The sequence below is a fragment of the Mandrillus leucophaeus genome, unplaced genomic scaffold, assembly GCF_000951045.1.
Source record: "Mandrillus leucophaeus isolate KB7577 unplaced genomic scaffold, Mleu.le_1.0 Scaffold265, whole genome shotgun sequence".
NCBI lineage: Eukaryota > Metazoa > Chordata > Mammalia > Primates > Cercopithecidae > Mandrillus > Mandrillus leucophaeus.
This window is the reverse complement of record NW_012102754.1, coordinates 462,005-486,778: the sequence shown is the minus strand read 5'-3', so window position 1 is coordinate 486,778 and position 24,774 is coordinate 462,005. Positions and strand designations below refer to the sequence as shown.

Genomic DNA, 24,774 nt, shown 5'->3' with positions numbered 1-24,774 from the left:
GGATCCAATTCCACATAACAGAGTAATAGCATGAGCTGGCCCCACTCATCAGGGAGACCGAGACAGGGACAGACTCTCAAGCCAAGCTGGAGAGTGGCAGAGTCCAGAGGGCCAGCTCAGGCCTCTAAGGGGAGGCCCTCTTGCCACCATCTGGAGTTGTGCCACCCACAAAGAGACAAAGCAGTTATAGCTGCAGCACTATTAGGGGAGCCATCAAGAAGCTGTGGCAGGGTCCTCAGGGCCAACCCAGGTTTGGGGGCAATGGACAACAGGTTGGAGTCAGGTTCAGGTTTCAGTCTGGGGTTGGTATTGGGGCTCCATATGGAACTTGGATCTCTTCCAGGGAGAGGGCAGGTGCATCCAGAGACTGGGCCTGGTGCTCCTGAGTCTATGAACAAAGCTGATGGGCCCTCCCTGTCTTTGTCCCCAGGGCAGCCAGGCAGCCAGGCAGCAGGAGGAGTGTGACTATGTGCAGATGATCGAGGTGCAGCACAAGCAGTGCCTGGAGGAGGCCCAGCTGGAGAATGAGACAACAGGTGAGGCCCCCATGGGCAGAGGAGGGAGCTGCATGCCCCCAGGGAGTCCACGATTCCTCATGTCTCGAGCTGAGATCCAAGTCACGTTCGTTCCACATTTGTTGGATGATGGTGAGGAGCGACTGGGGAGCCAGATGGAAGAAGAAAGGGGCTAACAGGCTTCCACATTCCCACCCCAGGTCTGGGGAGCTCCCAGCTGCAGCTGAGGAGGACATACTAAATCGGGGTTCTGAAAAGTACATGGAGCCAACTCTGCCTCTGGGGGTCCCTATCCCTCTTCTCCAGGAAAAGTGAAGATCTCCATGGCAGCCAGCCCACCCAGGACACAAGGCCCAGCATGCTGCGTGGTGGGGGACCTGTGACCAATGAGGGTAGGCAGGTTCCAGGACACCCAGGAGCTGACATGGGGAGAACTAGCCCTGTAATACCACACTCCAGGATTATAACATTGTACTGTTAGCATCTCAAAGGAAGAAGAGGGACATTCAGTCACAATATGTGACCCCCACAGGGACCACATGGAAGCTCAAAGCCATCTTAGTGGTCCAGAGTAAGAAAGGGCACAAGTTTTGTCTGGACAGATGTGGAATACTCACCACAGCCAACACTCAGCCTGGAAACTTAGGCTCACTCCTCCCTCTCAACCCCAGGCTCTACTACTGCCACACCCAGAGGACCGATAGTGACACCACACACATACACACACACACACACACACACACACACATGCCCAGCCCCTAAGCATACACATACAGGCGCACACACTGGCTTCTCCATCCCAACCCACCCTTAGTGACCAGATGAACCATCAGCTCATTATTTGGTTGATGAGACCAGTCAAGGTCAGCCCCAGAGGCCCAGCCACTTCTCCTCAGGGGGCTAGGAGAGCTCCACCTGGCAGTGTGAAGGGTGGTGCCCAGCTACCTAGACTGGACAGCAGGGCTATCAGGACAGATGACAGCACCCTCTTTTTGGCTCAGCAGCTCCAGGTAAGAATGGGCGGAATTATTTGGTACCACTTGAACCAGACTTGGAGGGGTGAGCAGGTTTGGAGAAACAGAGAGTCTGGAAAGGTGGGAGGCACTGAGGCAGACTTCCTATGGGGAATGGGGCATGGTTGGCAGGTTCAAGTCTTACTGCCAGGGACAGCAGCCTGGCACGTCTGGGCTGGAGGCAGTGAGATGGCTGGGCTCATTCTGGGCCTCCATCCCAGGCTATCTCCCTGAGGCTGAGCTTACACTTATGTAACAGCCTTGCTCAGGAGCAGGGAGCATCTTTACATCTTCCTGGCTCCCTAGTTCCCCTTCCACCTTCTAAAGCTGACAGTTATGTAACCCCTTCCAGGTCCCTCTTCTTGGCCCTGGTGCCCAGGCTGTCTGCCTCCTGCTCTGTCAGTGAGTAAGTGTAGCCTCACAGATGGGCTTTGCCTACCCTGATCTCAAAGCAGGACAACCCCTTGACTCTAGGGCCCAGAGACTGAGGCATGGGTCCAGGGGTGGCTGGGCCTGCCCACTACCTACAGGCCCCACCCCACTCCACCAGTGCAGGGAGCCAGGACCAGGTGCAGATAGGCTTTGGCAGGCCCCAGCGGTGGGATCATAGGCAGCCCCGAGAGGCCCGGACTCTAGACTCCACAGCGCACCTCCCATGCCGAGGGGCAGGCCACCCTCGTGATTCCGATGAGGTCACTGCTGGCACAGCGTTCCCGTTGGGTGCCAACACCCTGTCACCAGCAGCCAGGCTGGGATGCAGAGAAGGGCGGGCATAGGTTGTGGCCATGAGTCTGCCTGTGGCCTTGTGTAGGGCTTTGTGCGTGTTCATGCACATCTAGGTATGCACTCCTGGCCCATGTCTGTCTGGAGCTGCGTCTTGCCTCTGGGGTCTATAGCTCTGTGTCTGACTCTGAGTATCTTTGTGAGTCAGAAGTGTGTGTCTATTTAAGCATGGGCACATGCCATCTCTGGACATGCCTAGGTGTGTCTGCCCAGTGTGCTGTGTCTCTGTGTGTTGGCTTGTATGTCTATCAGTGTGAGTGTCAGTGGTACACCCAGACATGTCTGTGTCTCTGAATGTATGTCTCTGTGAGTTGTGTGTCTCTCTGTGCCCATTTGCTTGTGTCTGTTGCCTGTGTTCAGGTAAGTGTACATGTGTGCATGTTTGCATGTGTGCCTGGTGTTCTGTGTACTGGTATGTAAACATCAGTGTGTGTATCTGTGTGCACACAAGTCTACAGAATGACACAGCAGAGGCCCCACCTCACCTTGCCTCACCAACCCTTACCCCAAGCTCTGGGTTGGGCTTTCCTGGTGGGGGCACAGCCCCACCTGTGGGCACACACAGCCAGCCTGGGCCCTGTATTTCTATAGGCCTGGTGACATGTGTGATGGGACCTGCGGGGCCTCATTAGGGCAGGCACACAGGAAATATTCCCATTGCCTAGCCCAGGACAACAGGCCATTCCAGGTACCAAGTATATTCATGGCTGTCACCCCGTCCCCTGCTTCCCCAACCATGTCCCTCATATTGGCCTCTCGTCCTGCTCCCCTGCCCTGCTGGCTGCCCTCACCCCAGCACTAGTTCACAGCCCAGCCTTGGTCATGCTAAGATTCCTTGAGGCCAAGTGTGGCCTCCCAAGGGCAGGGCCTGGTTTCCTCTCTTCTGTCCCACCACAGTGAAGCAGAACTCAGGGCCAGAGACCCAGCCCCGGATTCACTCCCCAGCCTGTGCTGGCCGCCGGAGGTTTAGAGAGCCCAAAGTCTGGCAGGCACCCAGACACAATAGCCGGTCTGCATAACAGGGCGTGCCCAGCACTGTCAGAGAGGGGTAAACAAAGTCCAGCAGCGGCAAAATTCCCAGAGAAATGACAGCCCTTCCGACCAAGAGGAGTGGGAACATGTGAATATACTGTACCACTTACCAGCAACATGACCTTGAGCTGGTTGTCCAATCACGCTGTGCCTCTGTTTCCTCATCTGTGAAATGGAAGCGTTAAATAAGTCATTCATCCAAAGAGGTTAGAACAGTGCCTGGCACATGCAAAGGTTATATGAGTGTTTGCTGATATTCTTAACAGGGTCTGGAACCCCCAGCAGGGTTTGACTGACCTGAAGTGCCCCTACTCGGCTTTCAGAGAGGCTGGCCCAGAATGGAAGAGGGAGTGGCAGCCAGCGTGAGGCCACAAGAGCCCTCAAGACAGGGAAAAGTGGTCAGGGTCCATGACTAAGGGAGGCTGCAATCTCTGGTCAAGCCCTGGGGATCCAGGTGTCCTCCTCAGGCTTCAGCTATAGGTGTGGCCTGACTGCTGCAGCCCCAGAAGGTGCCCCTTGCTGCTGCCAGCCCACTCCAACACACAGAGTCCCGAGCCTCTTCCCCAAGTAAGGATGTCCCTCCACCTCCTCTTCCCAGACCCCCTTCTTAAGAACTTGTGAACCTTCGGACCTGAGCTGGGCTGGGCTGGGCTTGGCCAAGCTGGCGTTGACTTTGGCTCAGGGGTTGGGTTTTCTGAGCAAATCTATGGGACTGGCAGGATTGCAAAGAGACAATTAAGCCTCCTGCATGGGACGGGTCCAGAGCAGTCCTAGTCCGTCAGGGGCATGCAGCTCCTGAACAGACTAAATGATGGCATTTGCATGTGCCTATTAAAGCAGACCCCTGGAGACCCCACTGTGCATCTTTCACTGGCCAGGCTCTGCAAGGCTGATAGCTGTGGCAGAGAATGCAGCCACAATGGAGGGTTTTTGCTGAATTTGTTCCCTAACTATTCCCCTCCATCACAATTCACAATCCGACCACACTGGGGGAATCTGTGTTGTTCAAGAACTAGGTGTGGGCTGGGCACAGTGGCTCACGCCTATAATCCCAGCACTTTGGGAGGCTGCGAGGCAGGTGTGAATCACCTGGGGTCAGGAGTACGAGACCAGCCTGGCCAACATGACGGAACCCCGTCACTACTAAAAATATAAAAATTAGCTGGGTGTCGTGGAGGGCGCCTGTAATCCCAGCTACTCAGAAGGCTGAGGCAGGAGGATCACTTTGACCCAGGAGGTGGAGGTTGCAGTGAGTCAAGATGGCGCCATTGCACTCCAGCCTGGGCAACAGAGCGAGACTATGATGGGGTGATGAGTATACTGGGGTGCATGTAGTTCTTTTTTTTTTGAGACAGAGTCTCAAAACATTTTCTAATGCCTCCTTTATTATCATAATATGAAATTCAGGACACACGCCCATCCACTTTATTAAAAATAAAGTTCTAGCTATACTGTAAGATAAATATTAAAAGGAAAGTAATTTATAATAAAGTACCATGTACATATTCAAGCATAATCACACTAGATGTAGTCTGAAGGTTGTACCTACAAATATAAATCCTGAGACTGCGAGGCCTACAAATGCAGACTGATGGACACAGGTAGTTGCATCAGTGACTCAAGTATCACAGGCAGTACTGCTATGGGTGTCATGATTTTCCAAAACATTGAACAACTCTTAGTGAAGTTCAGAACAAAACAAAATACAATCTTCTCTCCCTTTTCTCAGTGGCTGCATTCCTGGAAAACTCCATGTATGTTAAACTTGTGCAATAAATAGCTTGTGTTGGCCGGGCACAGTGGCTCACACCTGTAATCCCAGTACTTTGGGAGGCCAAGGTGGGAGGATCACTTGAGGTCAGGAGTTGGAGATCAGCCTGGCCAACATGGTGGAACCCCATCTCTACTAAAAACACAAAAATTAGCCGGGCGTGGTGGCACAGGCCTATAGTCCCAGCTACTCGGGAGGCTGAGGCAGGAGAATTGCTTGAACCCAGGAGGCAGAGGTTGCCAAGGTTGCACCACTGCACTCTATCCTGGGTGACAGAGTGAGACTCCATCTCAAAAAATAAGTAAATAAATAATAAAGTAAATGGCTTGTGTTTATATGTCAAATGGTGTAAGAGTCTAGGCTCTGTTCATTACAAAAGGTTTTCACCTATATGTATGGCCAGTGGCTCATCTGGAAGCCGTGCAGAATGTGAGACAATTCATCACTGTGCAGGAGTTGCCTGTCTGGCATCCCTGGTGGCTGCCCATCAAATGCCAGTGAGGCCCCCCTATTGCTGTAACAATCAAAACCACCACTGGCATTGGAAACATCCCCAGGGGGCGCTCTATCCCTCACTAAGGACCAAAGAACTGTAGTCAGGCCTCCTCCCTGCCTCCCTGTCAGGACAGGCCCCATGCAACCTGGGCAAGCCTGTGCCTTCCCTCTCAGACTGGAGGCTCCTTGAGGTGGGAGCCCGGCAGAGGGAGGAAGAGAGTGGATGCCTATGACCTCAGGCCCCAGGGCTGGAGGCACCCGCACTGTGCTGACCCATGTGTCCTCTGCCTTACCCCCATAGGCTGCAGCAAGATGTGGGACAACCTCACCTGCTGGCCAGCCACCCCTCGGGGCCAGGTTGTTGTGTTGGCCTGTCCCCTCATCTTCAAGCTCTTCTCCCCCATTCAAGGTAAGACCCCTGGGTTGAAAAGGTGATGTGAGTGGTGCCGGCTGCCGTGGGACTCACCTCTCAAGGAAGTGGAAAGTCAAAGGAAAGTGGTCAAAGAGGCTGGAACAATCCGAGGGACTCCCTGGCAGAGGAGGCAATGGTGCTGGGTCTTTAAAGAACTCACGGGATTTGATTAGCTCTTCACATAAAGATAAGCATATGGGAAAGGCTCATTAAATATTTGCTCAACAATTGATGACTGATTGACTGACAGGTACTTGATTAAATTATGGTTCCCATAGTCCTGTTGTCTTGGGCTGGTCATGATTCAGTCTTTCGATGCCTGGAGCCTATGACCTCTTGGGCTCCATGAAGCCACCACACGACTTTGCTTATACACCTTGTCATGTTCCACTTAAATGAACGTCCACAGAATGTCCACAGAATGAGGCAGAAAAGAAAAGGGGGAGCCCCTTTAGGATGTGGCTTTCTTGCTAGTGAGTCATTAAAGAGGTTTACAATATAGATTCAGTCATTCTTCTGTGCAGTGAATGAAGCACCCACCCGTGTGCCAGGCGCTGAGCTGGACAAACACAGTGGGGAGAGGATAAAGCAGCCCCCAGGGCTGCTCTTCCAGAGCTAGTGTTCTCATTGGAGAGACATTTCGTAAGGAAATAAACAGATGTATCATCAATAATAAAAAGTGCTGGACGAGAGAATAAGGAGAGTGGGGACCAACTTAAGGCAGAGGTTCACAAACAGTCCCTCTCTGAGGAGGTGACACTTCAGCTGCCATCTGAAGACCTGGAGGTGAGAAAGAGCCACGAGGCAAAGATCCCAGATTGGGAACAATTGAGAGAGAGAATCAACAGCCCGTGGAATAAGCGTCCAAGGAAGCTCCATGAAGGCCAGTGTGGCTGGAGCAGGGAGAGTGCCGGGGAGGGAGGGAGGGGAGGGACAGGGGGGCCGTGGCCAGACCATACAGGGCCTTGAGGACAGAGGCGAAGACTTGAGTTTTTTCCTAAGTCCAGTGAGAAGTGGGGGGTTTTAAGCGGGGAACTGACAAAGTCCAATTTAGGTTTTTAACTTCTAACTGGTTTCTGTGAGAAGGAAGGATTGTAAGAGTATAAACAGGAAAACCCAATCACAAGGCAGGCAGGAAATGATGATGGATTGAATTCAGGTAGTGAGCTCAATGAGGGAGAGAAGTGGGAGAGTTTATGGAGGGAATGGGCGTGACTGAGGCAGGGAGGAATCAAGCAGGCCCCACCCTAGGCTTAGGTTTAATGAGCCTTGGGGAAGAGAGAGCAGGACTGGGTGGGGAGCATGGAGGGAGGGGCAGGCCTGGGGTGGGGAGGACTCATGAGGAGCAGAACCTAGATAATTATTCAGAGAGCGAACAGAACTCATGCGTCTCTCACTCCAGGTGGCCTTTTCCTCCCTGGACCCCAGTTTTCCTGTTTGTAAAGTGGGGATGGGTGGTAGACCCCAGGGTCTCTTTGGGGTAAGCCGGTTTGCCCCCAAGTGACTGCTGTTGTGATCTCAGTGGTGAAAGACAGACCTTAAAGCCCTCCTGAGGAGTCTGGGAAGGTCACAGCCATGCCATATTCCAGGCCAGTGCCCACCTGGCCTGGCCACCTCCTCCTGGGACACCCAGTGCCTGGGCAGATAACAATGAGCTCCTCTGGCAGGTTTCACAGTGCACGCCATCACTGAGCCTGGAAACCAGCCTTCTCTCTGATCCCTGGAAGCACCTGCTAATTGCCTTTCTCCCTGAGACTCTGCTAACTGCATTTCTCCCCGTGGCTCTTCCTTCTGTCCCTGCTGGAATGTGTCAAGGCAGCTCCTGCCCTTGAGAACCTGGACTCCAGCCCACCATCTAGCTAACCCTGAGGCTGCCGGCATCAATGGGGCCCATACGGTGCCTTTGGACTGACAAGAAAAAGTCAGTCCTTCCTCAGGCAGAGATGACCTCTCACTAGAGCCCACCTAGTGGCAAGCAGAGTATGCCTACCAGCCAGGTGCCCTTGTACAGCGAACAACTTACACAGCCATACTCTGTGGGCCTGGTCTCTGAAAATGGTGGAGAGAAATAGGAAACTGCGATTAGGGACTGAAAACAGAAAAAAGATGGTGTTCTCCTGAGCAAGTAGATTAAGGTGTGGGCAACCGACCTGAAATTCCAAAGAGGGAAGTTTGCAAGTGTGGGGTAGGGATGATGGCAACACCAACTCACACCCTTTTAGATACAGACCTGGGAAGAAGTATACCCACAGGAAGGGACCTGGTTCTACAGGGAAAGCTAAAGAAAGCTTATAGAAGATAAAAATTGTGGAGAGTTAGAAAAAAGTCATCTACATAGGCTGGATAAAATACCTGAAGGAGGGAGTTTGGCCAGGCGAGGAATAGCTCATTAAGGCACCAAAATGTTCACGGTGGCTCACTTCTTTATTTTTATTTTATTATATTGATGTTTTGAGATAGGGTCTTGCTCTGTCACCCAGGCTGCAGTGCAGTGGCACAATCTTGGCTGCAACCTCCGCCTCGCGGGTTCATGCCATTCTCCTGCCTCAGCCGTCCCAGTAGCTGGGACTACAGGCACCTGCCACCACGCCTGGCTAATTTTTTCTATTTTTAGTAGAGACGGGGTTTCACCGTGTTAACCAGGAAGGTCTCGATCTCCTGACCTCGTGATCCTCCCGCCTCAGCCTCCCAAAGTGCTAGGATTATAAGCGTGAACCACCATGCCTGGCCTCTACCTTCAAATATTTGAAGAGATAGTTTAAAAAATAAATATGGGAGAGCCATTCTGGCTGAGAAAATTCGATGTACAGTCTATGTTAACCATGTCTGTGGGGTCTATGGGATACCTCCCTTCCCCCACCACCTGCATCATGATGCTATAAATAAGAAAACATTGCTGCCAGCCTAGGAAGCTCATCCTTGCTGGCGGGGATGGGGCACTATGGCAGGGAATCAGGAGAGTTCCATGGCAGGGAAACAGGAGAGTTCCACAGTCAGGTCTGGGTGTTAGCATGATCCTTCCAGCTGTCTCAGGCTGTGGAGCTGACAGGAAAGCAGGGGGCTCCTACTTAATCCGGGGGAGATGAGGTGGTGGTGGTGCTGGGGAAGAAGCAGCTGGGAAACGGCTGGTGACTGATGGGGGAGAGGAGGGAGAGGATCATTCCTCAATTCCTGGCTCCAGAAACTGAGTGGAGGATCCTAGGCACAAGCGGGGGCCATGACTGCTTTTTGAGACATAGTGAGTGGGAGGAGACTGGGAGAAAGGTGGCCCTCGCCACCCCTCGGGTCGTCACAGCTATCCTGAGCTTGCTTAGGTGAGGCCCAGCCCAAGTGACAGGCCTCAAAGCAGACCTGGCAAGTGTCCCTCCCATGGTGGAGCCCAGCCTGGCCCAGGCATGCCCTGACGCCCCCACTGTCGCATGCCCTGACCCCTCCAGTGGGGTGTCCCTCCCAGCACAGGGTTAAAGTCCCTTGCTACCTCCCGCCTGCCCTTCATGTCCCCCTCTACAGATACAGGGCCTGCTGGTTTCCAGGCCCAGACTGGAGGGCGACTCTTGGCTGCTTCTTGGGATCCCATGGTGACTGCCATTTCGATCTCCTCGAGAGCGGCTTGCTATGAGGCCTTGACCACAGTCCCAGGGCTCTTCAAAGAGGCCACCTAGCCCCAAAGATGACCCATTGTCCCCTCCCTTTCTCTCCCTCACCATCTATGGCAGCCAGGGCTCCAGAAAACAGAGTGTCCTTTTGTCCACTGCTGGGAGCCCAGAAAGATCTGGAGTCAGGCGGACCTTGGTCTGCATCTCAGACCTGCTGCTCCCTTGCTGTGTGACCATGGGCAAATCACTTAACCTCTCTTAACCCTGGGATCCCCATATTTTGGTGGGATAATAAAAACTACCAATTCCTAGCCTTAACACGTTAATGTTTACCCTAACACCTCCGCCACTATACACACACATACACACACACACACACACACAAATACAGCGGCATGGGAAGCTGCTGTGTACATGCCAGAGTCACCCAGGTTTGCTGGCATAATTTGTGATACCAGATGCTTGCTATGTCATTGAGCCTGGCCTCCTCAAGCCCTGGTCCCTCTGGTGAGTAGGCAGCCCAAAGCTCCAGTGTCCCAGCTTCAAGGCTGGGTGATTTTGGCCTTAGTCCTCGTTTTTTTTTCCTGAGTCGGAGTCTCACTCTGTCTGTCACTCAGGCTGGAGTGTAGTGGTGTGATCTCAGCTCACTGCAACCTCCATCTCCTGGGTTCAAGCGATTCTCCTGCCTCAGCCTCCTGAGTAGTTGGGACTACAGGCATGCACCACCACAAGCAGCCCTTAACCCTCTTTTCTACCTGCCCAAGTCTCCTAGGGGGAAGTCCTCAAAAGAATCAGATTGTGGGCCGGGCGCGGTGGCTCAAGCCTGTAATCCCAGCACTTTGGGAGGCCGAGACGGGCGGATCACAAGGTCAGGAGATCGAGACCATCCTGGCTAACACGGTGAAACCCCGTCTCTACTAAAAAACATACAAAAAACTAGCCGGGCGAGGTGGCGGGCGCCTGTAGTCCCAGCTACTCAGGAGGCTGAGGCAGGAGGTGGAGCTTGCAGTGAGCTGAGATCGCGCCACTGCACTCCAGCCTGGGCAACAGAGCGCGACTCCGTCTCAAAAAAAAAAAAAAAAAGAATCAGATCGTGGGTGGGAGCCAGGCCCTCAGGGCCTGCAGTTAACTCCCTGGAACTGGAGCTGAGGAAGGACTTGCCCTTTGATGAGGGGCTGAGCGGCTGAAGGCTCTGGGCCAGGCCCACCTCTGACTGAAATGATGAGAAGCTGACAGGGGCGCAGGGGGACAGCTGAAGGTTTTTCTCCTTTCCTAGGAGTCTCTTGCAGCAGTGAGGCTGGGAGCCCAGGGCAGAAAAGGGGATGCCAAGGCAGGAAACTCGCCCAGTCCAATGCCTCCTCCTCAGCCAAATCCTTCCTGCCCTCCCTGGGCCACGCAATGGAAATAGACCCAGCCCACAGCTGCTCTTCCCTGGCTGCCCCATCCCCACCCCCAGCTGTCCCTCAGTTCTTCATCCATGAAGTAGGGTGACAAGACCTCTTTCCAAGGGTTGCCAGGAAGATCCACAGAAACGGCGAATATGGAATCATCTGGTATATTCCACGCATACAGCAAAGTTTGGAAATAAACACACATGCCCAGTGACCCTTCCCGAGCTCACAGGACAGCTTGACCCTCCTGCAGCTCTTTATCTGGTCACCAAAATAAGTCCTCAGGTCACCTCCGTGAAGGTGAGAACCAAGCTTACCTGGGAAGACTCTGGAGAGCAGATCAGCTCTATCCTGTCCTCTCTGTGTGGCCTTGGGCGAGTAACCAACCTCTTGGGGCCTCCACTTCTCAACTGTGAAATTGAGTTACGTTCCTCATTGGATGATTGAGGAAATTAAACAGGATGTGCCTAAAGTGCTCTGACCAGCGCTGATATTTGAAAAGTATTCAAAACCTGTTATTGTGATGAGGCTGACAACCGTGATGCTGCTGATGGTGACAATGGCGGCGGCGATGGCGGTGATGAACGGGTACCAAGATGGGGAAGCGAGATTCTTCTCTGGCTCATCTAATTTCTATTCATCCCATCCTCTCCCTCTCTGGGGAGAGGACACCTCCCCAGTGCTGGAGAGTGGGGACCCTCAGTGGTACCCCTCACCTCACATAGCCCTGAAGCGGTCCTGTCCCTTTGCTGCAGCTTCGAGCCTCTAAGGACAGTGGACAGTGCAGCTTCCCTGAAGCCTCAGCCTCTGCTTGTTTCAGCCCCAAGCCCCTGCCATGCTGTGCTGCCTGATTCCCCCTCACGTGCCTTTGCCTGCACAGGCTCCCCTGCCAGGAACTCCTGGCTTCTCCATTCATGAGGATTTCAGATCTGCATGCTTATCAGGTGTTCCCAAACCCAACCCCTCCTCATCCCTACACCCTTGCTCCCCATTCAGCAGCACATCTGAGCCCTTCCAGGTGTGAGAGGAAACCCAACCCCATAGGCCCAGGCAGGCTGACTGGGGAGGCTTGGGCAGGCCTGGGCCCCCCTCCCCCAGCCGTGGCCTTGTGACAAGGGTCAGCATTCTGCTCACAGCAAGGGTCAGGAATCATTCTGTGACAAAGATCCAGGCAGGGTCTGTGATAAGGATCAGAGTGTATGTTGTACTTGGGGTCAGGTTCAGACCATAACAAAAGGACTGAGCCCAAGAATGTCTGCTCTGATTTTGTCATCAGTGCAGGAGCCCTGAAGAGGCTTTTCCCTGCCCCGGGTGCCCCCACGGTGCCCTGGGTAACTGGGTCAGGGCAGCTGGAGCCTGACAGCGCCAGGGTTGGTGGGAGTAGGGCTGAATTCTCTGCCCTGTTCCAAGCAGGGACAGCCAGGTCCCTGTGCTCCCAGCCTCAGCCTTTGTCCTTGCCCCGCCCTCCACCCAGGCCGCAATGTGAGCCGCAGCTGCACCGACGAAGGTTGGACACACCTGGAGCCCGGCCCGTACCCCATTGCCTGTGGTTTGGATGACAAGGCAGCGAGTTTGGACGAGGTGGGCCTCACGGCACCGACACCCCACCTGCAGAGCGCCGGGGCCCACCTAGGCGACTTTGATCTCTCCCACCAAGGGGTGCAGTTGCTGTCTGTGTGGGAGCAGGACTCCTGGAGTCTGCCCTCCTCTAGCCTCCTCCAGGCCTGCCTTTCTGGGGTCCCAACGTTTGGCTCCCCCTGACAGGGTATGGGAGGAGGCTTTCCCACAGGAGGGGCCCCCAGAGCAGCGAAAGCTGAAGCAGCACCCCCAGGCTGGGCCACCGCACTGCCTCATGGGAGTCTCACTTCAGCCCGGGAGTTGGCAGGGCATGCAGACACCAGCACCCCATCCCATCCAGAGGGGAAACTGAGGTGCTGCAGGTCCTGGAAGGAACCAGCTTTGGCTACCAAATAGCCAGTCAGGAACAGGGACAGAGCCTGTTGTCCTCAGTCCCAGGACAGATATCTGCCCCAGAGCAGTTAAAATGTAGGTGGCCTCTGTAAAGACTGGGGAACCTGGTAAGGACATTGATGGGGAGGCTGGAGTACTCAGCTAGGAGCCCCTCACTGCTTTAGGGTGCAAATGCATGTATGTGTGTCTGTCTGTGACGACATCTGCCCCACCCTCAGGCGCCCTTCTCAGACGGGCTTTCACTCCACCCACCCCCAAGGGCAGCAATTTCTTCAGAGGCCTTCGAAGCCCACTGGAGCCATAGGCCCTCATTCCCTCTTAACCACTGGACTCTTCTCAGGCAGGCGTGGGAGGCGGAGAGGAAGGAGGGGCTTGCCTAGTGGCTCTTGTGCTGCACTGCACCTGTGTCCATGGGGAGGGCATCAGGAGAGGGGACCAAGCAAGACACCCTTGGGGTCTAGCTTTGCCCTCCTCCCCAAGAAAGGCCAGACTGCCCTCATCCCACCAACCCCAACTCCCAAGAGCCCAAAATGGGACATTAGTGCCAGTGTCTTCTTTGACATCCTGCAACCTCTGCATGCCTCTCCTCCCTGCACAAAGACAGGGCCTCAAGGGGTGTCTGAAGGGCAAGCAGACCTGGCCCCTAGGGTGCCCAGCTCAGAGATGGCACAGAAGGGAACCCGGGCACATGGCTGGAGACATGAAATTAACAAAAGGGACGTGCAAGGTCTTCATTCTCTCCCTCACCAACTTGTCCCTCATAAAGATGCAAAGAGAGGGAGTACATTCAACCCCCACCCCACCCTAAGACACAGTCCTGCCCTGTCTGTGGAAACCAGGGCGTCAGGGGTCAGTGGATTGAAGAGCTCCGCTCAGCTGCTCTTGGGAGCCCCAGACCTCAGCCTGCTCATTTGCTGAGGCAGGGGTGGGCAGGCAGAGTGTGTAGGGCACCCCACCCCTGCCAATACCCCCTAGATGAGCCTCCCACCCCACCACCCAAGAGCCTCTCCCTATCCCTCCAACAGCAGCAGACCATGTTCTACGGTTCTGTGAAGACCGGCTACACCATCGGTTACGGCCTGTCCCTCGCCACCCTTCTGGTCGCCACGGCTATCCTGAGCCTGTTCAGGTGAGGCCCAGCCCAAGTGACAGGCCTCAAAGGAAACCTGGCAAGTGTCCCTCCCACAGTGGAGCCCAGCGTGGCGCAGGCATGCCCCGACCCCTCCACCGTTGCCCCCCAGCAGCACACAGTCCCCAGCTCCTGCCAGGCCAGCTTCCCTTGGGAAAGGCAGATGACTGAGCTGTTCCATGTGTTGCAACCTAGTCTCCCCTAGGATAGCCCTGCACTTGGGGACAGGGCACCAGAGGGTGGGGTCTGCACACAGGAATGAGGTTTCTGGGGTCACACACGAGGCTGAGGCACTTGGGAGCCCAGCTGCACAGGAGAATGGGGTACCTGGGGGTGGGGCTCGTAGTTCTGGATGGGACCCCCTTCGAGGCAGGGCCTGCCCTCTGGAGAACACATGCTCCCCTGCCCCACCCTTGCTCAAAGCATGGGACAGCACTGGCTGGGGTGGGGATCCAAGGCCCCTTTGGCCTCCCAGATCTGCCCACCCCACGCAGGAAGCTCCACTGCACGCGGAACTACATCCACATGCACCTCTTCATATCCTTCATCCTGAGGGCTGCTGCTGTCTTCATCAAAGACTTGGCCCTCTTCGACAGCGGGGAGTCGGACCGGTGCTCCGAGGGCTCGGTGAGGACCCTGGCCCTGGCCCACCTAACCTCAGTTTCGCCCTTATCTTTAGCTACCGTAATCTCCTCTTCTCCCCCTCTTTCTCCCTCTCCCTCCTTCCTCTTCCCTCCCATCCCACCCCTCAATCCAAGGATGGCCCAACCCCCACCCAACCCCACCTGGCAACTCCTCAAATCATACTCCCCTCTGGCAACAGAAGATGTTGCTCACCCACCTGGGAGCTCACGGACCCGCCCCCGCCAGTGAGAAAAGCAGATGGGAAATGGGACACGTCATGGCCACAGCCCAGAGCTCCTGTACCACCTGTTGCTAACTTCCTATGTGGCCTTGGAGAACTTACAGCCTCAGTGTCCCCATCCGTGCAAGGACTTCCATTCCTTCCAACTCTGCCCTCTGTCACCTGCATAGCAAGGGCTGTGTTCACCATGCGACTTTTCCTGCTCCCCCCATCCCCGTGCCATCTGGAGTGGGTCCAAACATATGCATTCCTCCTCTTTTGTTCTGATCCTGACATCAAGCTGGTTCTGGGCCTTCCTAAGGAAGAGAGGTAAAAGGAGCATCTAAGGAATTCATTGCCAGTCACTAAGGAGGCCATCTCCGAGGGATTCTGAGGGACCCTCTCTGAGTACCTCAAGCTTTGACAGAGAGCTTGAGACCAGCCCAGCCCCCACTCATTCCTTGTGGTCAGTATCTCCTTGCTTCATGCATGACCCCAGAGGCAGTGCGTTATATCAGGGGTCAGCAGTACCTTGTCCCCAAAGAGTGAAATGATCATACTGGAATCTCAGGCATTTCAACAAAGGGGAGAGAAAATCTAGGGGACCCACCTTGGCCATTCCCAGAGCTTCTCAGAGGATCTGTCCCAGAAGCCAAGTCAGACATGAGCAGTGCGAGCCACAGGACCTGAGGAGGAACCTGCTGCCTCCTGTGCACATGTTAAGGATAATTATGGAGACTGGCTTCCTGATTCATTACTGCAAAGCTTTTCTGAGACTAGAAGGAAGCACAGATAACTGTCCTGGTAAAGAGCTGAGCTATGGCCGGGCGTGGTGGCTCATGCCTGTAATCCCAGCACTTCTGGAGGCCAAGGCAGGCAGATCACGAGGTCAGGAGTTCAAGACCAGCCTGACCAACATGGTGAAACCCTGCCTCTACTAAAAATACAAAAAAATTAGCCGAGATTGCAATGAGCCGAGATCACGTCATTGCACTCCAGCGTGGGTGACAGAGCAAGACTCCATCTCAAAAAAAGAAAGAAAAATAAAAAAGAGCTGAGTTATTCTCCAAAAGCAAATGGGGGGAAGATGGGAAGGCAAGAACTCCTGTAACTGGAGGGACTGAAGTGAGACCTGAGGAAGGACTTTCCAACCAAAGGGAGTGGTGCGGGCATTAGGGGAGGGGAGGCTTCTCTCTGAGGATCTCTCAAACCAAGGGTACAGGAAGGAAGGGTGGGAACCAATGTTCTGGGTACAGGAGGAAGTGGAAGCCAGACAGCTTCCTGGTGGAGGGTGGCTTTAAGCCCTGGCTCACAGACATCTAGGCTTGATCTGAAATGGGGGACTTTCTGGGAGGGGACAGAAGGCCCAGAATACCTTCCAGTCATGCCAACAGGGCCACCCAGAGGCCCGTGACTGCCCTACTCATGGGTCTCCCTGACTCCTTCATGGTCCTTGTCTGCCTGAGAAAACCATTCTTCCACTAGGTCCTCTGAACCCCAGGAGGAATGGCCAACTCTCCCCTCTTCTCTTCTTCATTTCTACTTCCTCATCTCCTACCCTCTTCTCAGTCCCAGTCTCCCTCTACACTTCCATCTGGGCCCCACTCCACAGTCCACAGCCCTCCACCCCACCACACTCAGCAGACTCTTGCAAACTCAGGCAAGAATTCTCCCTCATACCTTCCAGCTACCTTCAATACAAATTGGCATTAGATGAATGAGTGGGTGGGGTGGGGGTGTGGATGGGCAGGTTGGTGGATGGCTAAGTAGGCAGCAGAATAAATGCGTAAAGTAAGGAAGATTGGACAGATGATGGGCAGAGGGGCAGGTAGGTAGATAGGTGGGTGGATGCACGAGTGGATTGATGGGTGGGTGCAGAGATGAATGGATGGGTAGATGACTGAGTGAGTTGGTAGATGAACGGAGAGATAGGTGAGTAGGTGGATGGATTGATAGATGGGAAGATGATAGATGATGGATGGATACATGGATAAAAGATGGATAAATTGATGAGTTGATAGTGAATGTCTAGTGAGTGAGTAGGTAAATAAATGGATATGTGGATAGGTGGGTGGATGATTGAATGAGCTTACGGGTAGATATATAGATGGGAAGATGAATAGATGAATTGATGGATGGATAATTAAAATCACCAGTTTATCCCAAAGTATCAGAGGATCTAAAATTAGGGGAAATGGGAAAACCAGAGTACGTTTTTAAGGGGATAATGCAAAACAACAAAGAAATTAAACTGGCTGCACTGCAACTGTGTTTGTGCCCCCAGACATAGGTGTGGGCAGTCAAGGACCCTTGACAGCCCCAGTGAACCTGTCTTTTCTCCTCCCCCTGCAGGTGGGCTGCAAGGCAGCCATGGTCTTTTTCCAATATTGCGTCATGGCCAATTTCTTCTGGCTGCTGGTGGAGGGCCTCTATCTGTACACCCTGCTTGCCGTCTCCTTCTTCTCTGAGCGGAAGTACTTCTGGGGGTACATACTCATCGGCTGGGGTATGGTACCAGGGAGGGCTTCCAGGCTGGGGACAGAGGGGGCAAGGCCTGGAGAACTCCCTAGGGGGAGGGTGCTAAGCTGGCTTGCAGTCCTACGTCTTGCTTAGCTGCAGGTCCTACCTGCAAGAATATCAGCCAAGGGTCGAGAAAGTCCTCAAAATGTCTGAGCCCAGGACAAGTCCCTCAGGCTGCAGCTGCACCTAGGGCTGACCTTTGGGACAGTTTTTATGAACATCTTTCCATTTCCCTTTAGCCCCCGAAATACACAGGGCCACTGCTAATCTATAGAGGGCCTCTGTCACAATTGGAAAGAGAATGTCCATCCAGGTAGACAGAGCCCTTCAGGCATACAGCTTCACCCCCTCAGTGGAACATCACTCCGCGGTGAACAACCTATGCAACCAAAGACAACAGCCTGACAACCCACCCTTTTCTCTCTCCCTCCCTCTCCTTGCTTTTCTCTGAAATCTCTCCTTCATGCCCTCTACCCCTGCTTCCTGTGCCCTCTCTGCTCTTTCACTCTCCCTGGGCCTGACAGGGGTACCCAGCACATTCACCATAGTGTGGACCATCGCCAGGATCCATTTTGAGGATTATGGGTGAGCTGCTGCCCCACACACTCCCCCAGCCGCCGTCACTTGGGCAGGCCCCCTGGGTGGGATGATAATGCCATCTGGCCTAGGTGAGTGGACAAAAACCACAGCTCTCAGGCCAGAGGGGAGGCTGGAGGAGGACCTGGGGAGCAACAGATTCTGGGCCCAGGGTCGCTAAAGGGCTCAGGAGCAGAGCTGGGGACAACTGGGGGAGGTGCTGCTGACTCTCTCTCTGGCTGAGGACAGACCCTCTCATTCCTCCCTACACTCTGCTCAGGTGCTGGGACACCATCAACTCCTCACTGTGGTGGATCATAAAGGGCCCCATCCTCACCTCCATCTTGGTAAGGTACCCTCCCACCACCTAGAGGTGGGAAAATAGGCCCAAAGGCAGGCAACTTAGCCCAAGGTCACACAGGAAATTAGTCTCTAGGTCAGAACTGAAACGTAGCTTCCTAATGCCCAATGTGCAGGATCATCCCCACCCCTGTCCCACTAGTTCTTCCTTGAGTGTAAGCGGATTGGGAGCACAGTCCTTAGGGATGTGAAGGAGGTAGAGTTCCTGGATGACCTGCCCAAAGGGGAAGCACCAGAGGAGAGGTAAGATAGAGAGAGGGGCAGCAGGACCCTGGGAAAGAAGAAAGGCCAGCAGCCGAGGGGCCTGGACACCTCAGCCTTCCCACTCTGACTGCCCGAACTTGGGTCCTCACCCACTAGGTGAACTTCATCCTGTTTATTTGCATCATCCGAATCCTGCTTCAGAAACTGCGGCCCCCAGATATCAGGAAGAGTGACAGCAGTCCATACTCGTGAGTGTGGGCCTAGTGCCTCAGCCCCCAGTACCTCCATCCCCAGTCCTCAAATCATCCCACATCTCCTTGAAGTCCTCCCACCCCAAACATCCAGAGTCACCAAAGAGCCATATTGTTCTTGCCCACCTCCACCATGGCCTGACTCAGCCCACCACCGTCCCCTGCTCCAGCCTCACCCTCACCAGGCTGCACTCAGAGCCCCACACATGCATCTCCTGCCCACACTCACGTAGCATCCTTCCCAGGTATGCATCTGCTGCCAATCCAGGGAGCTCAAGAGGACACTGATGTCTTGTTCATACCATGTGCCCAGTCCCTGGCATGTGCCTCGCATGGAAAAGGGGTGCAATCAACACATAGTAGATGCATGCCCTCGGGGAGACCCCAGTCTGCCAATGAGACAGCCATGTTCAGGACTCAGTATTCCTCAGTAATAATGATGACTCCTGCAGTTTACATGCCAGGCACATGCTAAGGGATTTCCATGCATCAAGTCATTTCATCCACACAGTGCCCTGTAAAATTATCCTTATTTTACAGAGAGGAAACTGACATACACTCCCTTCTCCTCGAGGGTTTTGGAGCATGTCACCATGGGCAGGGAGAAGGGGGCACAGTGTCCATGGACCAGGGCTTGGAAAGGTGTCAATACTGTTCCCCCTGCTTAGGAGGACTGGAGGAAGAGGCAGGTTTTTTGAGAGAGCAACAAGGCTTGAAGACAGAGCTAAAGAAACATGAAAAATGTGAAAAGCGAGGCTGTGGGAAGGCAGGTAGGGTCTGCATGCCCACAGATGGGAGTAGGAGATTGAGTATCAGTGCTATTCACACAAGACAAACCCGGGACGTCCCACAAGGCCTTCCAGTCCTGGGATTCTTCTCGGCCTGCCTTCTCTTTGGAGAGTCTGTGCTGTGGTTCTAAGATTCCTGGCTAGAATGTCACATGCTGCTGGATTTAGGATTCTATTCTGGAATCCTGTGATTCTCCCTGATGAGACTAAGACTCACATTCTTGGTGTGACCGCATTCTCTCCTGCCAGGTGTGTAGGCGGAGCTTCCCTTCCTGTCTGAGAAGGAAAGGCTCAGTGGGGGTCTGCAGTCTGCTAAGGGGCAGCACATTGAGCCTGTGCACCCTCATCCTCTCCTTTGCCGATGGGACCTTATTTCCCCCAACTTACAATGGTACAAAAGGGCCTGAATCTGAGGCAAACAGAGCTGGCCATGGTCAGGGCCAGGTCTGTGTGGTGAGACAGAAAGGAAACAGTTGTCAGCAGGCAGAAGGGGTGGGGGTAATCGGAGATGAAGCTCCTCAAGGAGAGGCTGTCAGCTCCCACTCTCCACCTCCCCATAAGCCTTTGCTTTAAAGAAAGCCTCCATCTGTTAGCCTCGGGTGCGTGGGATAGTTTTGCAGCCGAAGAGGGGTGGGCAGTGCTCAGGGTCTCGGCATGGCTGAGGACCAGGTCCAGGAAGGGGTGGGATGGGCAAGGCCAGCTCCTCTGCCCCCAGCTTGCTGTGGGACCTCAGGCCTTGGACTAGGCTTCCTTGGACTGACTGCTAAGGCAGGAGAGACAGAGTCAGAGACCCTCCCTATCCACATCCCACCTCTCCTAGCCAGGGATCTATGGGCTCACACTGCCTGGATCAGCTATGAGGTCAGGTGGCTGGGAGGCCTAAACCAGGAAGAGCCCTGGACCATGGGAGGCGGGTGAGCATTTAGAATGAATACTGACCCTACTGAGCATACAAGGCTGTGAAGGAGAATCTGGTCCTTCAGAGCACGCTGGGAGTATATGCAATCCCAGAGAAGCTGGCAACTTCTGGAGAAGCAGACACAGCAGAAAAAACACAGACAGAGGGTGATACTGATTAATTCTGGGTTGTCCCTGGTGATCAGGCATGAACTTGGGTCCCCATCACCCTCCCAAGTGTTCCTGGGCATATGTGGTCAGCACCCCAGTTAGAAAGACTTGCTTCCTAGTACGTCTTCTCTCATGGTCTCTCATGGATGCACTGTGCTTCACAGTACCCAGAACACTTCCAAGTTCATAGTGAGCCCTTGTTTCTATAATTTGACTATGTCAAGCATACACTTACTGCATTATACAAATTGGAAAAACTGAGACCAGGAGAGGAGGAACCAGAATCTCTTGTTGCCTAAGAGATTTTCTACTGCTCTTGATGGCTGAGAGCATCCTCTACTGCAATGATGAGGTAAGCCTCTCCCAGACCAGGGGGCCCAGGCAACAGAACTCCCAATAGTGGATTTCAGCTAACATGCCTCTGTTAGCATCATTCTCACTGGACTCTCCTTTACTTCTTACCCTCTCTCCTCCAGAAGGGTGAGAATAGAGGGAGTTTCTTTCTCTCTCATGCTTCCCTCCAGGCCAGGAGGGCTGGGGGCAGAAGGGCAGAGGCACTGCAGCTGTGGAACAGGAACAGAGAAAGGCATAATATTTAGAGGAACCTACAGTCCATCCTCACACATACTGGTCATTGTCCCCATCTTCTGTGCCTCCAGCTGCCCCCATGCCATGCCCTATCAAATCCACATGTGTGGACACACAGACCCATGGCCTGTCCCTCCCCTGTCTCCAGGAGGCTGGCCAGGTCCACACTTCTGCTGATCCCCCTGTTTGGAGTGCACTACATCATGTTCGCCTTCTTTCCTGACAATTTTAAGCCTGAAGTGAAGATGGTCTTTGAGCTCGTCGTGGGGTCTTTCCAGGTATGGGCTGTTGACTTAAGGCTGCATTCTTCCCTGGCTTTTAAGGGAATTCAACCTGGAGTCTTGGCCCTTGCCACTGGATTCCAATCTTTTTACCGTAGTAAGTATTAGATAAGCACCTACTTTGTGTTTAGCTCTTTCCTTAACCAGGGAAACACAGGGGCTAGAGCTGGGGGAGGGGCAGGGCTGGGGGCTTCCGGTCTGTCTACCTCACCTCTCCTGCACTCTTCCTTCTCAGGGTTTTGTGGTGGCTATCCTCTACTGCTTCCTCAATGGTGAGGTAAGCCCCTCCCAGTCCTTGGTGCTCAGGCAATGGAACTCCCAGGACCAGGGTCCAGAAACACTGGTGGGATATGTGCAGAGCAAGGGCAGGTTAAACCTTGCTACTACAAGTGTGGTCCTCAAACTAGTAGCACGGGTGTCACCTAGGCCCTTGTTAAAAATGCACATCTCTGGGACCACCCCAGACCCGCTAGCTTAGAACCTGCATTTTAATAATTATTTAAAAAAACAAACAAACAGGTTTTTACTAAACCCCAGGGGGATTCCTGTGCACAACAGAGTTTGAGAAACACCTAGTTAAGTGGCTGTGTGCAGTGAGTGGGGAGGGGTAAGGGCTTCCAATGAAGGTTGAGTTGCTGTGGAGCTCCGGTTACTATACACAAAAACCCACTCAAGTGAGCTGGAGACCCAGCATGGGAAGAATTGGGGTACAGGCACCCCTAGGCAGCATACCCCTCTCTCTCCCTGGACTGTTTTCTCGGATCCTCTCTGCCTCTCACCTCCTACCATTCCAAGGCCTCATTTTGAACCTGGCCTCAACCCAGTCCCAAGTGTGCACCGCCGGAGGCAGCATCGGGGTCTCTCCATTTTGATTTCCTGAAGAGGATAAGACTGGCTAGTTCAGAACCCTAAGTCCAGGGCAGCCCAATCAGCAGTGGAAGAGGCTCCACAGCAGCGGACCTGACCACCTTCCCCTCTCCTAGGTGCAGGCGGAGCTGAGGCGGAAGTGGCGGCGCTGGCACCTGCAGGGCGTCCTGGGCTGGAACCCCAAATACCGGCACCCGTCGGGAGGCAGCAACAGCGCCACATGCAGCACGCAGGTCTCCATGCTGACCCGCGTCAGCCCCGGTGCCCGCCGCTCTTCCAGCTTCCAAGCCGAAGTCTCCCTGGTCTGACCACCAGGATCCCAGGGGCCCAAGGCGGCCCCTCCCGCCCCTTCCCACTCACCCCGGCAGACGCCGGGGACAGAGGCCTGCCCGGGCGCGGCCAGCCCCGGCCCCGGGCTCGGAGGCTGCCCCCCCGGCCCCCTGGTCTCTGGTCCGGACACTCCCAGAACACGCAGCCCTAGCGCCTGCCTGGAGCGTTTCTAGCAAGTAAGAGAGATGGGAGCTCCTCTCCTGGAAGATTGCAGGTGGAACTCAGTCATCAGACTCCTCCAAAAGCCCCCTACGCCAATCAAGGGCAAAAAGTCTACATACTTTCATCCTGACTCCGCCCCCTGCTAGCTCTTCTGCCCAATCCGAGGAAAGCAACCGGTGATCCTCAAACAACGCCGGTGTGATCTGAGGGCAGAAAGGTTCTGCCCCGGAAGGTCACCAGCACCAACACCACGGCAGTGCCTGAAATTTCACCATTGCTGTCAAGTTCCTTTGGGTTAAGCATTACCACTCAGGCATTTCACTAAAGATGCAGCTCACTACCCGCATTCTCTCTTACTCTTAGCTACCAGCTCCTCAAAGTGGGTTATTCTGGAGTTTTCGTTTGGGGACCACAGTTGTCTTAGTGGTTCCCCACCGAAGTGGAGTGGCCCCAGGGTCAGTCTGGTGGGAGGACGATGCAACCCAAGGACTGAGGGACTCTGAAGCCTCTGGGAAATGAGGAGGCAGCCACCAGCGAATGCGAGGTCTCAGACTAAGCCTACCTGCTCTGCAAGTCTCAGTGGCTTCATCTGTCAAGTGGGATCTGTCACACCAGCCATACCCATCCCTCTGTGCTGCAGAAGCAACAGGAATCAAGAGCTGCCCTCCTTGTCCACCCACCTATGTGCCAACTGTTGTAACTAGGCTTGGAGATGTGCACCCATGGGGTCTGACAGAGAGCAAATACCTCACCCTGCTACACATACAGGATTTGAACTCAGATCTGGCTGATAGGAAAGTGAAAGCACAGACTCTTACTGCTAACTTTTGTGTATTGTAACCAGCCGGATCCTCTTGGTTATTTGTTTACCACTTATATTATTAATACCATTATCCCTAAATCTTTCTTCCCACCCCACCCTCCCTGGAGTGTGGCTGAGGAGGCCTCCAGCCCATGTATCATCTGGACAGCAGCCTGCTGGTCACAGCCTCCTCTGTCTGCCCTTCACCCTGGTGGCCACTCAGCTTCCTACCCACACCTCCCCCAGAAGATCCCCTCAGGACTGCAACAGGCTTGTGCAACAATAAATGTTGGCTTGGTCTGGCTTGGTTCCGCTAGTGGTTGATGTTCTCATATGGCCTAAAATGGGACCAGCTTTCAACTTGGAGCCATCTTCCCCCACCCAAAGGATGGGTGATCTAATACATTACTGAAACCAGATGCCTCCACTCTTTTGGCTTTTGACAGAAATCTATATTTTCATATGAGGCATTCACAGTTCTAAGGGCCTTCAGCTCCCATCTTTTTGAGTGGTATCCTCTCTCCTCTGAGTGTGATGAAGTAAGACCAGGTCCCTATTGTGTTCCCCCACTCCTTAAATCCAGCCAAAAAAGACCATTATAATCTCAGATCATACAAAATAGCTGGCAGAGCTGCCCAGAGTCCCAGAAATTGTTGAGTATGAGTGTTTCACAGGCCGCAGTCATTCCTGCAAACAAGGGCCTAGGATGACCATGTTGCGATTACCCAGGGCTCAGCCAAGAGGAGGTAGGTAGTGGACAAAACAAATGCCACCAACACAAGTTGAGTGAGCAGAGACAAAATGCTACTAATAAAAAGGTTTAGACACAGAGGCAGTATGGCAAATAACATCAGTCAGCAAGAGATGTCTCCAAAGTCGTTGCCCATGCTGACCTCCTTGGGTCCCACCTCCTGCAAACTTGCTAGAGGAGCAGGAGATGGATGTCAAGCTGGTAAAATGTGGTCAGAATGGGCTGGCGAAGGCTCAGATCTGCCTGCCCAGCTTCTTCAATGCCTTGTCTGACC

The 24,774-nt window shown here is 53.9% G+C and overlaps 1 protein-coding gene and 1 long non-coding RNA gene across 2 annotated transcripts; one reads left to right on the top strand and one right to left on the bottom strand.

Annotated features, from left to right (window-relative positions):
- Positions 1-413: 413 nt before the first annotated feature.
- On the top strand, positions 414-24,053 carry VIPR1 (vasoactive intestinal peptide receptor 1). Its single transcript, XM_011984277.1, has 12 exons — positions 414-536; positions 5,911-6,018; positions 12,483-12,589; positions 14,005-14,108; positions 14,603-14,735; positions 17,305-17,458; positions 17,997-18,057; positions 18,329-18,395; positions 18,769-18,860; positions 21,456-21,585; positions 21,824-21,865; positions 22,572-24,053. The coding sequence occupies exons 1-12, from the start codon at positions 476-478 to the stop codon at positions 22,761-22,763; spliced, it is 1,251 nt and encodes a 416-aa protein (XP_011839667.1). The 5' UTR covers positions 414-475; the 3' UTR covers positions 22,764-24,053.
- On the bottom strand, positions 17,422-19,135 carry LOC105542646. Its single transcript, XR_001006505.1, has 3 exons — positions 19,093-19,135; positions 18,548-18,622; positions 17,422-17,484 (listed from the first exon to the last, which is right to left on the bottom strand). It is a non-coding gene; the product is annotated as an uncharacterized LOC105542646 (long non-coding RNA).
- Positions 24,054-24,774: the final 721 nt, after the last annotated feature.